Here is a 16273-nt window from a genome sequence, read left to right as displayed (position 1 = left end):
AATAAATGAAATAAAGTTGAGCAGATAAAACATGAAATATCTCAGGTTCATCCTGTCTTGGGCAGTTACTGGGTTGATTTAATGATTATTTATTTTGGTGAACCACAGAATGTGCACGTCAGAACAGAATAGTTTGTGATGATTGCACATGTGATACTAATGTGATAGAATGCAAACGTTTTCCTTTAATTCCTTTTATTTTGTTAGCTAAAAACGTCAGGTTACTGTTGCTAAACGTCTGTTCTCTATTTCCCTTCTCAGCACGATGCAGATAAACACATATGTGAACACGTATGGCCGAGGCGCTCCCTAGTCCGCTCACTAGGTACGATGGATGACGTACGCCCTTCAATTCAAATGCATCGTGAGTAAGGCAGGCATTTGAAAGCCGTTTGAAGAGCCCAGAAATAAGGTGCACGGGGCACCTTTCGGCTAACGGATCGGACTTGTGTCATACCTGCTATGAGATCAGCTCGCCTCTCAAAGCTGGGCAGTTTGTCTACAAAAGCATCGTCCTCTGGCATCGGACAAAATACGAGACGAGACGAGACGGCGACGAGACAGAAACAAAAAAAGCAAAAGCAATTCAAAGAAAATCAAAGCGACAAAGACATAAAATAAGAATTACACACACACAGGGGTCAGACGACAGAGACGAACTCGAACTGAGAGCGACACCATGAGAACAGAGGTCAGAAAGAACCGGAATGAATGAAACGGCAGAAGCTGACCGAGAAGAGGCATCAGTAGAGCCACCGAATGCACATTAAAAGACTGAAACACAACTAAAATACACCAGTGTTTAAAGCATTACAAAAGCTTTCTAAATAATTTACCTATTTAATAAAAAGGCATAAAGTGCAAAAACACATTTTATTACAGGGGTGTCTAACTCATTTTCACCGAGGGCCACATCTGCATTACGGTGGCCCTCAAAGCACCAGTTGTAACGCATCCTGCTGTGATTACAGCCTTTTAATTCTGGGACAATTTGTTATTTTTCTTGGAGGCTAAATATTATCCTGTATATTTATAATGTACACTGATCAGCCATAACATTAAAACCACCTCCTTGTTTCTACACTCACTGTCCATTTTATCAGCTCCACTTACCATATAGAAGCACTTTGTAGTTCTACAATTACTGACTGTAGTCCATCTGTTTCTCTACATACTTTGTTACCCCCCTTTTATGCTGTTCTTCAATAATCAGGACCCCCACAGGACCCCCACAGAGCAGGTATTATTTAGGTGGTGGATGATTCTCAGCACTGCAGTGACACTGACATGGTGGTGGTGTGTTAGTGTGTGTTGTGTGGATCAGACACAGCAGCGCTGCTGGAGTTTTTAAATACCGTGTCCACTCCCTGTCCACTCTATTAGACGCTCCTACCTAGTCGGTCCACCTTGTAGATGTAAAGTCAGAGACGATCGCTCATCTATTGCTGCTGTTTGAGTCGGTCATCTTCTAGACCTTCATCAGTGGTCACAGGACGCTGCCCACGGGGCGCTGTTGGCTGGATGTTTTTGGTTGGTGGACTATTCTCAGTCCAGCAGTGACGGTGAGGTGTTTAAAAACTGCAGCAGCGCTGCTGTCTTATCCACTCATACCAGCACAACACACACTAACACACCACCACCATGTCAGTGTCACTGCAGTGCTGAGAATCATCCACCACCTAAATAATACCTGCTCTGTGGGGGTCCTGTGGGGGTCCTGATTATTGAAGAACAGCATAAAAGGGGGGTAACAAAGTATGTAGAGAAACAGATGGACTACAGTCAGTAATTGTAGAACTACAAAGTGCTTCTATATGGTAAGTGGAGCTGATAAAATGGACAGTGAGTTTAGAAACAAGGAGGTGGTTATAATGTTATGGCTGATCGGTTCTCTTTCATTAAATTTTCTCCTTCTGCTTAAATTTTCTCCTCTTGTACATTTTGGGATTATCTGTAAATATTTCTCAGCATCACTTGTTGGAAAACCGCCTCAGTTAACGCTGATGTGGAAACACTGGCATCTAGTGGTGGGTCACAAAATCGGCATGCATTGTGAGGGATGCAGTTTATGTAGGATCGCGGGCCACATAAAATGACGTGGCGGGTCGGGCCTTGAGTTTGACACGTGTTTTATTACATTACTTATTTACTTACTTACTTAATTACTTTACCACATTAATTAGGGTTTTTTTCATTACATTCATTATCCAACTAATTGCAGAAAATCTTATTTTAACAGACTTGCTCTAAATAAAGACAGGTTACTAAGATAACCTAAATAAATACTGTTTTACTGCCAAAATACCCATAAAGCACAAGGCCTATGGCTTAAAATGGACCTTCAATCCATTTCTCCAGTTATATACATCTATACAGGGTGGGTCATTTATATGGATACACCTAAATAAAATGGGAATGGTTGGTGATATTAACTTCCCCTGTTTGTGGCACATTAGTATATGGGAGGGGGGAAACTTTTCAAGATGGGTGGTGACCATGGCGGCCATTTTGAAGTCGGCCATTTTGGATCCAACTTTAGTTTTTTCAATGGGAAGAGGGTCATGTGACATTAAACTTATTGAGAATTTCACAAGAAAAACAATGGTGTGCTTGGTTTTAACGTAACTTTATTCTTTCATGAGTTATTTACAAGCTTCTCATTGTTTACAGCCATTGACATGTCGCAGAGGTTAACACGTGAGGAGCGGATAGAAATTGTGTTGATGTCTGGTGAACGCAGTACCCGGGTCATTGCAGCAGATTTCAATGCAAGACACCCTACGAGACCACCCATCTCCCATGCTACAGTTAGCAAACTGCTTGCCAAGTTTCGTGAAACTGGTTCAGTGTTGGATTTGCCAAAATGTGGACGCATGAAAACTGTCACTAATGAAGAAACATCAGTGGCTGTCCTAGCTTCATTCAGCAAGAGCCCACAGCATAGCACTCGCCGCATGTCACTGGAGAGTGGCATCAGTCGAACATCCCTTCGGCGGATATTAGCTACTCACAAATGGCACCCTTACAAACTCCAGCTGCTGCAGCATCTCGACGAGGATGACCCAGATCGGCGCACTGAATTTGCAGAATGGGCAAAACAAAAATTGGAACAGGACCCTCAGTTTACACATAACATTTTGTTCAGTGATGAGGCAAACTTTTATGTGAATGGTGAAGTTAACAAACAAAACCACCGCTATTGGTCTGACACTAACCCACATTGGATAGATCCCTCCAAGACTGTTGGAACACAAAAATTGATGGTATGGTGTGGTATATGGGGTACAAAGATAGTGGGGCCATTCTTCATCAATGGAAACCTCAAGGCCACTGGATATTTGAAATTGCTACATGATGATGTGTTTCCCTCTTTATGCACTGAAGCTGGCACGTTCCCTGAGTTTTTCCAGCAAGATGGTGCACCACCACATTATGGGTGTCAGGTCCGAGCATTCCTAGATGAACGGTTTCCTGGAAAGTGGATTGGTCGTCGTGGGCCAGTTGAATGGCCCCCAAGGTCTCCCGATCTGACCCCCTTAGACTTTTATCTTTGGGGTCATCTGAAGGCAATTGTCTATGCTGTGAAGATACGAGATGTGCAGCACCTGGAACTACGGATACTGGAAGCCTGTGCTAGCATTTCTTCTGCGGTGTTGCTATCAGTGTGTGAAGAGTGGGAGAAGAGGGTTGCATTGACAATCCAACACAATGGGCAGCACTTTGAACACATTTTATAAGTGGTCAGAAACTTGTAAATAACTCATGAAAGAATAAAGTTACGTTAAAACCAAGCACACCATTGTTTTTCTTGTGAAATTCTCAATAAGTTTGATGTGTCACATGACCCTCTTCCCATTGAAAAAACTAAAGTTGGATCCAAAATGGCCGACTTCAAAATGGCCACCATGGTCACCACCCATCTTGAAAAGTTTTCCCCCTCCCATATACTAATGTGCCACAAACAGGAAGTTAATATCACCAACCATTCCCATTTTATTTAGGTGTATCCATATAAATGGCCCACCCTGTATATACGTACATCTATACCGGGATTCGAGCTGATACCGAGCTGATCAGACCAGGCGAACACAGAGGCGAACAGGCAGCACACGGTGTGAGAGGTAGAACGGTGGGAAATGAAATCACACCTGACACAGACACGGAGAGCTCTTTACCGACAGTGGGCGTGGAGGCGGCGCTCAGGGAGTTGGTGGAGGAGATGGAGGAGGTGCTCTCGGCTCGGGCCAGGGGTGCCAGCGGCGGAGGGCTGGAGGAGTGAGTCGGCGGGCTGAAGGGCCGGTTCTGAAACGGAAACGAATCGTTTAACATTTAACTCGTCAACTGAAGGCCAAGGACCACTAGTGGACCGCTCCATTTGGGACTCAAACCCAGGACCTTCTTCCTGTCATGCAACAGTGCTACCCACTGAGCCATCAAGCCGCCCATATCATGTGGTTGCATGGGTATGCAGACCCTCTTATAATTGGTTTTGTGGCTGTGTTCTGAATGAACCAATCACATTCAAGCTCATGTTAAACAACAGTCAGTACCTACTATCAACTACAGTGACTCTGATGAAGCCCATATCATGTTCTGGACATTTCTCCTCATATTTACTGAGTTACATCCTACAGCAGAAGCTTTGGTCCATAAAGAGCTTCCAAAGAATCCAAGGGGTCTCGTTTTTGGAAGGTATCAGACAAGAGAAGAGTGCACAATACCATAGAACACAGTGAAGACCGTCATCAATAAGTGGCGCTACCAACAACTGGACGTCCATTCAATACAGAGGCAAAGACCAGAAGAACACTGCCAAGATGCCTACAGCAACATTAAAGGAGCTGCAGGAACTTCTGGCAAGGACTGATCATACTACATGTCACACCATCGCCCATATCCGCCGTATTCCAGTATATCTGGGCTGTGGAGTCTGCAAAATGCATGTTACAGTCTGTTGAGACCAAGGTTGAACTTTATGCCCATGATTCCAAAAGGTTTGTTTGGGCAAATCACCAGAAGAGCACCGTACCCACAGTGAAGCATGGTGGTGGGTGCATTTTTTAAGCTGGAACTGGCGTTTTGATCAAGGTCTTCGGAGAAATGTCATCTTTCAGCACAACAATGACCCGAAGCATACCACCACGTCAACAATAGAACGGCCTCACCAGAAGTCCACATACATAAAGATTATTAAGTGTTGTGGAAGGTTTAAACCGCTACGTACCACATCCCCTACTCCTGCCTTCCCAGAGGCCAGTTTGGGACGTGACGGTGGCCGTGGTGGAGGTGGGGGTGGAGGACTGCTGGCAGATAATGGTGTTGCAGGTCTGACTGGGGAGGAGGAGCCTGTGGATCGAGGGCATTTTATTAAAACAACATTCAGCAAAAAATCTAGTTCATAATGCTTAAATAGTTCTAACTTTAACCCTGCTCAGTGTATCTGTATATAACGTCCCATTTAATCCTGGTTAGTGTAAGAACTCGGCGTGTCTGTACTAAAAGGATTTAGTGGTCGGGTTGGGGAGGGATTATTAAAAGCCCGGTATGTTGTTTATGTTGTCTGAGCTCTTTCTCATACTCGTTTGACTCTTGGCTGAAGCTTTGACACTTCCTGGCTGCATCTGGCTGCGTCTGATCTGACCTTTAGGACCGGAGCTGCAAACCCAGATTACAGATAAAGGCGCAGAGCTTGGAGGTTCTAGGTGATTGAAACTTGTGCTGATCGGGGATGTTGGGTTGCTGTCGTTCTGCCTCTCTCGTCCGATCACTCAGGTTTGATGATAGTGGGAGAGGTGGGCGCTGATGTCCTGTGAAAGCTGCTCGCTCTCCCTTTTAGTTCTGCTGTAATAATTACGGGTGCCGGAGTCTAAAGCTACTCTCTGCAAAACTGATATTTTACTCTTAATGATTCACATTTTAACTCCATCTTCCGTTGTTTTACCTCGAAGGTGGTTCTGACAAAAACCTGTTTACCCACCCGAGGTTTCGAGACTGCTGTGCCAACGATGCTGCTCCTGCTAGATGTGACGGAGAACTGGCGTATCACAGACCAGACTAATTAATGCAGAACTCGGATTATTTTTGCTAGTTATAACTTTTAGGTTAATTTAATTTTGTGTTTGTATGTATGTGTGTAAATTCTATTCATTTAAATGATCCTCCAGACCGCCCAAGGAGGACGGGTCCCTGCTGAGTCTGGTTCCTCTCAAGGTTTCTTCGTGTAGCCGCTCAGGTGGCGCAGCGGTAAAAAGTACGCTAGCGCACCGGGGTTGGGGTTTCGAATACATCGTATCGAATCTCGGCTCTGCCTTTCCGACCGGGCTGGGTGGCTGCATGAATAACGATTGGCTGTTGTTCAGGGTTAGAGGGTAAGAAAGTCGGACCATAGGTCCTCATAACTGGTGCGACTGCGGCCCCTGCTGGCTGACGGATGGCGCCTGCACAGGGCTGAGGAATAATGCTGATGGGGGTGTGGCCCTCCGTACACAGTGCCCGTCGGTGTATGAACTCGACTCGTGCAGGTGAAAAATGCAGTCTGTACTGACTGTCAGTTGAGAGGCGTCCTCAGTCAGCAGTGAAGGGTCGAATCAGTATAGAGGAGTCAGTCAGGGTAATTGGACACGACTAGATTGGGGGGGGGGGGGGGGATTCTGTGTTGGTCCTGGATTCTGTAAAGCCGCTTTGAGAAACTGTCTATTGTAAAAAGTGCAATACAAATAAAATTAGTTTGACTTGACAGTGAACGTGACTCAGTAGTACTTAGTACTTAGTAGTAGTACTTATTTTATTGACCTTTATTGATGCAATTAATGACGATTCTTAATTAAACTATTTCCATGGGTGCTTGGGACCTGCACTGAGAGCGCACTGACAAGTCTGAGTGCACCTGTGACTGTTTTGCATCAGTTTCAGCACTGATCAGATTATTAGTATGTAAATAAACATGTTGGTAGTGTGTTGTCGACTCACCACTGTCGTCGCCTCCACTCGTGGCTGTGGGTGTGGGTCCAGGTGACGACACCAGCGCTCTGTACGTAGGAGGTGGCGGAGGTGGAGGTGTAGATCTGTTATCCTGACCGATCTCTTTGGGCGAAGTGGCGCTCTCATTCGGGTCGTCTTTGGGATGGGCGTCCTCGGGGTTTTCGGTAGCGTCCCGGTTGAGGTCGAGTGGCGACGTGATCGTACACACGTTCGTCTCTGGAGCACTGGGTGGGGTTTTAATGAAACCACACACTGGGTCTGTATCAGGAACAGGCTGCTGGGATTCAGCACTGGGTGGGGGTGGTGGATCTGGTGAAGGTAGGACTTTTTCATCTGGGGAAAGTGGGACTGTGGTGGGTAACGGATTGGTATCTTTGGGTGATATAGTGGGAGGAGATGGTGATGTTTTTGGTGGTTGGACTGGATGGAAAGGAGGGGCGGGTTCTTCAGGTGAAGCGGGTGCAGGCTCCTCTGGTGGAGGAGAACATTTTGGTAAAGGTGGTGTTGGTTCTTCTGGTAGGGGTGGAGATTTTCGTAAAGGAGGTGCCGGCTCTTCTGATGGAGGTGAGGATTTGTTTGAGGGAGGTGCAGGCTCTTCCGGTGGAGGAAAGGAGTTTGGTAAAAGAGGTCCAGGCTCGTTTTTCGGTAGAGGAGGCGCAGGCTCTTCCGGTGGAGGAAGTCTTTCAGGTGACACGTCACCGAAGCAAACCCACTTGTCTGAGGCGGGGTCTCCCGGTACGGTGGAGTCTTCAGGGCCGAAAATGTTGTCCAGATCTGCTATCGAGGGCCTGCTGGGCTTCCCCGAATCATTCTCTTCTATTTCTTCTGTGTTTGTGATACATTAATGTGGAAGCAAAACATGTTAGTGTCCCAAATCTTTTTAAACACAGAAATGCAAACAAAGAAATGAGGCCAAGCACAAGCACAACGATTCTGCAAAAGCTACATCCACACTGCAAGCACATAAAATATTTAGTCTTGTTTATATTCAACAGTGGTCTTCTTCTAAAGCAGGGGTGTCCAAACTGTTGTGTTTTGTAATAAAAGAAATACAACCCCAAATCAGAAAAAGTTGGGACAGCTTCTTACATTTACTTTGACTTTTATTTGATGTCAGACAGGATGAACCTGAGATATTTCATCTTTTATCCGCTCAACTTCATTTCATTTATTAATAAACATCCATTCCTGCATTTCAGGCCTGCAACACATTCCAAAAAAAGTTGGGACAGTAAAGCATTTACCACTTTGTAATTGCTGATTCATCTGACCACAATACACATTTCCACTGTGTGATGGTCCAACCTGGATGCCTCCGAGCCCAGAGAAGTGGACGCCGCTTCTGGACATGGTTACCATAAGGCTTCTTTTTTGCACAGTAAAGTGTTAAGTATCATTTGTGCAGTAACTCTGTATTGTAGAGCTGATAAAGGTTTGATAAACTAATCCCTCACCCATGTGGTTCTATCAGCTAGTGTTGAGTGGAGGTTCTTGATGCGGCGCCGTCTGAGGGATGGAAGATCACGAGTGTTCAGATTAAGCTGCACCCTCCACCTTTACACACTGAAATTCCTCCTGATTCCTTGAATGGTTTAATGATATTCTGCACTGTAGAGGGAGAACATGCAAATCCCTTCTGATCTTTCTTTGAGGTTCATTGTTTTTAAGCATTTCAATCATTTTCTCACACATTTGTGGACAAACTGGATCCTCTGATCATCTTTACTCATCAGAGACTCTCAGCCTTTCCTGGATGCTGCTTTTGTACCGAACCATGATCACAATCACCTGTTTGGAATCGCATCATTATTTAGTTTTTTCACCTCATTATTAGCCCTAAATTGCCCCCGTCCCAACTTTTTTTGGAATGTGTTGCAGGCCTGAAATGCAGGAATGGATGTTTATTAATAAATGAAATGAAGTCGAGCAGATAAAAGATGAAATATCTCAGGTTCATCCTGTCTGACATCAAATAAACATCAAAGTCAATGTAAGAAACTCTGTGTTTTTATTTTTATTTGCATTTTCCATACTGTCCCAACTTTTTCTGATTTGGGGTTGTAATAATCTGTATACGTATCAATAAAAACTGGGAAAATCTTCCAAAACTTCTGACTGGTGCCAAAACATAGGCCTATCCGTCCAAAAATGTTCATGGCAATGCCAAGTGTGAAGTGTATACATTTTTGCCCCCGCCCCTTGCCCCTGCATATATTCATAATATACACATAAGCCAAAATAAGAGACAATTTGCTTTTACTTGCAGTGTGAACACAACTACACAGGTTTTATAAGTGTGTATTCCATTACAGACAACAGAAAGCATGTCAAAATGCTTATGATCTCAGCACAGCACACGAGACAGAGATGGAACGGTGGGAACACGGCTAGGAGGAAGCACCGGGTTCGAGAAGCACTCTTACCGGTAGTGTCTGAACTTGGAGAGTTGATTTGAGGAGGAGCAGTTGGCACATTCTTGGTCGGAAGCGGAGGGAGAGCTGCAATGACATGAGGAAGGGCTCAGACAAGCGTTTTTTTAGCCGACGGAGCTAGGTCAGAACCACGACACCGTTTCACGTTTCACGGCTACCATGCCCAGAGCACCATGCATATGCAAAGTCTTATTCATCAGATGCAAGGAGAGGCTGGGGAGGGCGGGGATGGGATGAGTAACTCACGCAGGATGACAACACTTCACTCTCTGTGGCCGATTCGGTTCTAATAATAACCCAGCGTGGGTGTCGAGGACCGTTTCAGGGGAACAGCGTGGTCATTTCTCTCATTAAAAGTGCCGCTAAAATGTGAGGAGCTGGACGGAGCTCTTCTGGTTTTGTTAATTAGGTACTTTGACTCATTATACTTCCCACTTCATAAAGCTAAAAATAATACAGCATAACTAAAACAAACATTTAATCAGTGTTTGGTAATCAGCCATATCATTAAAACCACCTCCCTGTTTCTACACTCACTGTCCATGTTATCAGCTCCACTTACCATATAGAAGCACTTTGTAGTTCTACAATTACTGACTGTAGTCCATCTGTTTCTCTACATGCTTTGTTACCCCCTTTCACCCTGTTCTTCAATGGTCAGGACCCCCACAGGACCCCCACAGAGCAGGTATTATTTAGGTGGTGGATGATCCTCAGCACTGCAGTGACACTGACATGGTGGTGGTGTGTTAGTGTGTGTTGTGCTGGTATGAGTGGATCAGACACAGCAGTGCTGCTGGAGGTTTTAAATTCCGTGTCCACTCACTGTCCACTCTATTAGACACTCCTACCTAGTCGGTCCACCTTGTAGATGTAAAGTCAGAGACGATCGCTCATCTATTGCTGCTGTTTGAGTCGGTCATCTTCTAGACCTTCATCAGTGGTCACAGGACGCTGCCCACGTGGTGCTGTTGGCTGGATATTTTTGGTTGGTGGACTATTCTCAGTCCAGCAGTGACAGTGAGGTGTTTAAAAACTCCAGCAGCGCTGCTGTGTCTGATCCACTCATACCAGCACAACACACACTAACACACCACCACCATGTCAGTGTCACTGCAGTGCTGAGGATCATCCACCACCTAAATAATACCTGCTCTGTGGTGGTCCTGTGGGGGTCCTGACCATTGAAGAACAGGGTGAAAGGGGGTAACAAAGCATGTAGAGAAACAGATGGACTACAGTCAGTAATTGTAGAACTACAAAGTGCTTCTATATGGTAAGTGGAGCTGATAAATTGGACAGTGAGTGTCGAAACAAGTCAAGTGGGAACACACTAAAGGTTTGAGGCCACATCAAGTAAACTGTCATCAGATTAGATTTCCACAGGCTGAACTCTGTTCTTTAAGGAATATGAAGTAAATCAGTTACATGTAGGAGGTTAATAAAGTTCTCAAACAGGAAAAAAGGGTCAGCAAAACCACATTCCCAGACCATTCCCATTCAAACAACCAGCTGGGAGGTATGGGGAAGAGTCCAAGATTCTGGATGACAATAAAGACAATAAATGCTGCATGACCGGTGACTTACGTTCTGAAGGAAAAGATCTTCCTACAGACAAGTCTGGGTTTGGTTCGTGTAAAGCAGCGCCCCAAACCTCAGGTTCTTCTATCATCACTGATGTATGGAAGACGGTACAAGACACAGTGTTAATTAAAGAGCAGCGTTAACCAGTAATAAGCTCACCGATAGTAATATATTCCAATCCTGATCATTCTTAGTGTTAGAATAAATTTCACTCTTTAAATACCATAAAAGTAGGTCATAGGGTGAATAAATGCATGTTATTTCACCCTTATGTTAGATTAACCCTATAACGCCAAGCGTATCATATTTGATACATGGGTTTTAGAGACCTCTACATCATCAGTAGGTATACTGTTTTCCTGAAAAACCTGATGTGTACAATTTGATACATGTCTTCTGCCCCCTGGTGGATTAGTCATGTACGGCATACACCAGAGGACCTTTTAATGAGCCATTCAAAATGGATATCATCAATCGGTACAATTTTGTGAAATATAGGGTTCATAAAACACTCACATCTTTACTGATCCTTCATTAGGAACATTTAGTGGATTCATGCAACGTATTAGTACTTGTTGTACAATCGGGTTGAATATGTGTGTATCAAATTATATACAGCAGGTATTTAAGGCAAATATCATCAATAAATCGTCATCAAAAGGAAAAGGGGTTAGAAATTTCACTCTGTGTGTATAAATGCACTAAAGACTATCAAACATCACACACACAAACCCTGATAGTAATACATGAGTAGATGTGGATTAAACGACTGTGGATTAATACACTCGTGTGTCTCTGCATGACAGTAAAACATTAAAACACTAAGCTTAATAATTCTGGGTTTTTTTAACCCACAGACGCTAATGTCTAGTCTTTATACCTTCAGACTTCTGCTCATCAAATGCTGTCTCGAGTGGAGGACCAAACAAAGCTGTCGCATCCTCCGGCACTGGAGATTTCTTACTGCTAAAAGAAGTGAATAAATAAATAAACAACAGTTACATTTGTAAGTGATGGTGGTCTTTATATAAGGAGTTTAATCAGATTGTTTACTGTTTTTTCCTTCAGCTTGGCTATTGGTTAGCAAGCATCTAAAGCTATTTATCCAAACGTTTTACAAAAGTAATACCGTTCCCTGAGCTAAACGTGTTGCTGGTTAGCTTAGCTGATGTTGGTTTGCACTATGCTGAGCTAAAATAAACACAACATAAAATGTTGGTTCTGTCATTTTGTTGGTTCTGTCAACAGTGGACCTCACTGTAAAATGTAGGATGTCACTGTGTGTGTGTGTGTGTGTGTGTGTGTGTGTGTGTACCTGGGAGGTTGGGGTGCAGGTACAGGTGAGGGGACGGAGGCCGGAGTTACAGTAGGAACAGAACGTCTGGGTCGAGCTATTTCTTCATCTGAAATCAGACGCAACATAAATACAACTGATGCTGACACACACACACACACACACACACACACACACACACACACACACACACAAACACACTTATACAAACACACCCCAGACTACTGTAGAGTCTGATGCTGACACACACACACACACACACACACTAGAGTACAGTACAGTCTGATGCATACACACACACACTTATACAAACACACCCCAGACTACTGTAGAGTCTGATGCTGACACACACACACACACTAGAGTACAGTACAGTCTGATGCATGCATACACACACACACACACTTATACAAACACACCCCAGACTACAATACAGTCTGATGCTGACACACACACACTAGAGTACTGTACAGTCTGATGCTGACACATACACACCCAAACACACACACACAAACAAACAAACACAAACAAACACACACACACACTCTTATACAAACACACCCCAGACTACAGTACAGTCTGATGCTGACACACACACACACACACTAGAGTACTGTACAGTCTGATGCTGACACGTACACACCCAAACACGTACACACCCACCCAAGTTTAGAACATTTTAAGAATAACACACACACACACAAAATACAGTACATTTACTTATACTCACTCTGTCTGTCTTTGTTTGCCAGACCCTACAACAAAACAAAAACCCAACACACTCGATCATTTTCAGTTTTTATACATTTTCGACAGCAGTATTATTAAAAGACGACAAATAAAAGTGCTCAATAAAAATGTTTTTTTAATAGCAATAAATGACGATGATTCCCTTTTGACTGCTCCCGTTACTCCCGGGTCATTCACCCTTGGGATTCAAACCCCTGCACTGCAGTTAGAAGCGGCGTGGCTTTTAACCAATATGCTACACCAGCTCACAGCAATAGTAATAATAATAATAACAATTATTATTATAATTATTTGTATTATATCATTTATTTTACATTTTTATCAGACTTTTATTCGAAGTGACTTACAGTACTGTGACAGTATACTGTCCAAGCAATTGAGGGTTAGGGGCCTTGCTCAGGGGCCCAACAGTGGCAACCTGGTACCTTAACCACTAGGATACAACTGCCCTAATTAGTCAAGTCAAGTGAACTTTATTTATACAGCGCTTTTTACAATAGTAGACAAATGTCTCAGTTTCTATCTTATTTTTTCTTTCGGCTGCTCATGTATTTAGGAAGTCACCACATATCAGACTTGGGCTGAGATTCGAACCCTGGATCTTCAGATCTGAGCAGTAGCGAGCTGGCGTACTTTACCATAAAATGGCTTATTAATGTACGTATGAAACAGTAAAACATGATAAAGTAGCTGGTGAACGTGTCGTACATACCGTATTATTATTCAGTGTCGTATAAATGACCGTGTTTAACTGTCTTTGCTAGACATCCAAGTTAGGATAATAATTAAGTTGGGGCAGTTGTAGCGGTAGTGGTTAAGGTACTGGACTAGTTCCAGGTTGCCACTGTTGGACCCTTGAGCAATGCTGTCACAGTAATGTAAGTCACTTCAGATAAAAGCGTCCGCTTAATGCTGTAAATGTTAATTACACATTTTGAGCTCTGTGAACGTATACGTGTTTAAATTGACCTTCTATGCATCAAAGTGGTTCTCAGCACACTAAACATCAACATACATCACCTGAAGTGTAGAACAGTCGTTACACATGCTTGCAGGAATTATTAAATGACTATTAATTATTAAAAACCTCGCAGCCCTCATGGCATTTACATCAAAGTTCCTCTCAGATATGATCACTGAAGGAACGTAAACACAGCGGTACTTACCGGACTACGTCTCTGTGACCAGCAAAAAGGAAGAGAGAAGAGAGACCTGGTCAGAGAGTCACAGATCAGTGATACAGACGATCCAATATAAACGTCCCGTAATGAGAACAGACAGAGAGGCATTCACACCCCAAACACACCCCATACACACCCTAAAACAATGAGTGTATATAAACATAATGCAGCATAAGGAAACTACAAGTTCCTATATACATATATAACGTGTACCTCCAACAACTTTATTGTATTTTCACTGTAAATATGAACACATTTAGAATCTGATGCCTGCAAGACACTCCAAAAAGTCAGGACGGGGGCATGTTCCCCCCGTGTTCCATCAGCGTTCCTATTAATGAGACTTTTTAATGCGTCGGGAACTGAGGACACTGAGGAACTTTTCTCCATTCTTGCTCCATATGCCGTCGTCTGATTCTCCTCTTCATGACGCGTCGGACATTTTCAATAGGAGAGGGATCCGGACTGCAGGCAGGCTGGTCAAGCACAAGCACTCTGTGTCTACGAGGTAATAGGTAATACCCCATTCCCATCCCCGACCCTTAAACACGGACAACTGCATTGTTCAAATCAAACTCGACTAATTGTTTCAGTTTACCTCCTGACAAGGCTGGTAAAAAGACGAACTATAAACGTATACATTTACACACGCGACCTAATCCATGCTAAGCATGCTGCCCGAGAGAGAAGAGAAAAGCACTCGGAACACGTGGACAGTAAACCGGACCCTTACCGGACTGCTCCTCTGAGGAGGTCAGCGATAAAGAGAAAGAGAAGAGAAAGACTCATGAACCACTGTAGGTGTGGATTTTATGGGCTGATGGTGGTGATGGACGGGAGAATGGGATGCAATAGAATTACTACAGAGTAAACTTTACTCACATGCCAACCAGGCCATGAGTTTTGGAAATAATAGAGAAAAAGCAGGCGTGATAAAAAATTATGTATATATCGCATGTAAGATTATGTATATAATGTACATAAGATAATGTATCTTATATACATTAAAGCATGTAAGATAATGTATGTAACGCATGTAAGACAATGTATATAAAGTATTGGAGATAATGTATATAACAGATTTAAGATAATGTATATAACGCATGTAAGATAATGTATATAATGCATGTATGATAATGTATATAATGTATGTAAGATAATGTATATAACGTATCTGAGATAATGTATATAACAGATTTAAGATAATATATATAACGCATGTAAGATAATGTGTATAATGTATGTAAGATAATGTATAGTGTATAGAAAATAATATATAATGTATGTAACATATGTAAGATAATGTATATAACAAATAGAAGATAATATATAACGTATGTAACATATGTAAGATAATGTATATAACAAATAGAAGATAATATATATAACCTGTAAGATAATATAGATTATGTAAGATAATATATATATATATATATATATATATATATATATATATATATATATATATATATATATATATATATATATATATATACTGTATATATATATATATATATATATATATATATATATATATATACACAGTATATATAAATATATATATATATATATATACATATATATAATATACAGTATATACAGTATATACAGTATATATATAACATATGTAGGATAATATAGATTATGTATGTAAGATAATATAGAATACGTATGTAAGATTATATATATATATATATACTGTATATATATATATGTATATACAGTATGTTTATATATATATATATATATATATATATATATATATATAAACATATATATATATATATATATATATATATATATATAAACGTGTAAGATAATATAGATTATGTATGTAATATTATATAGATTACATATATAAGATAATGTATATAATGTATGTAAGACAATGTATATAACATATGTATGATAATGTGTATAACCTGTAAAATTATATATATAACATATGTAAGATAATATAGATAATGTATGTAAATAATAAGCACATTATAATTGAAGCGTGCTTTTCGACGTTACATGTAAACAGATCAGATGATGATGATGATGAAGAT

The 16273-nt window shown here is 41.9% G+C and overlaps 1 protein-coding gene across 6 annotated transcripts in view; it reads right to left on the bottom strand.

The window, feature by feature from the left end:
- Positions 1 to 16273, bottom strand: part of sgip1a (SH3GL interacting endocytic adaptor 1a) — a 64202-nt gene that overhangs the window by 12079 nt on the left and 35850 nt on the right. For 2 of the 6 annotated variants that reach the window (XM_062998056.1, XM_062998058.1), the window contains exons 7-15: positions 14208 to 14219; positions 13022 to 13046; positions 12313 to 12400; positions 11878 to 11963; positions 11001 to 11087; positions 9405 to 9479; positions 6970 to 7806; positions 5225 to 5346; positions 4149 to 4302 (exon numbers count right to left, since the gene is read on the bottom strand). In XM_062998056.1, coding sequence (XP_062854126.1) covers positions 4149 to 4302; positions 5225 to 5346; positions 6970 to 7806; positions 9405 to 9479; positions 11001 to 11087; positions 11878 to 11963; positions 12313 to 12400; positions 13022 to 13046; positions 14208 to 14219 — 1486 coding nt within the window. Of the gene's footprint in view, positions 1 to 457; positions 518 to 4148; positions 4303 to 5224; positions 5347 to 6969; positions 7807 to 9404; positions 9480 to 11000; positions 11088 to 11877; positions 11964 to 12312; positions 12401 to 13021; positions 13047 to 14207; positions 14220 to 16273 lie in introns of all 6 variants that reach the window. The other 4 variants (XM_062998057.1, XM_062998059.1, XM_062998054.1 and 1 more) reach the window with 3 other exon arrangements.

The sequence above is a fragment of the Trichomycterus rosablanca genome, chromosome 6 (genome assembly GCF_030014385.1).
Source record: "Trichomycterus rosablanca isolate fTriRos1 chromosome 6, fTriRos1.hap1, whole genome shotgun sequence".
Classification (NCBI taxonomy): Eukaryota; Metazoa; Chordata; class Actinopteri; order Siluriformes; family Trichomycteridae; genus Trichomycterus; species Trichomycterus rosablanca.
Note: the sequence above shows the minus strand (reverse complement) of the source record. Positions and strands in the feature narration are given on the sequence as shown.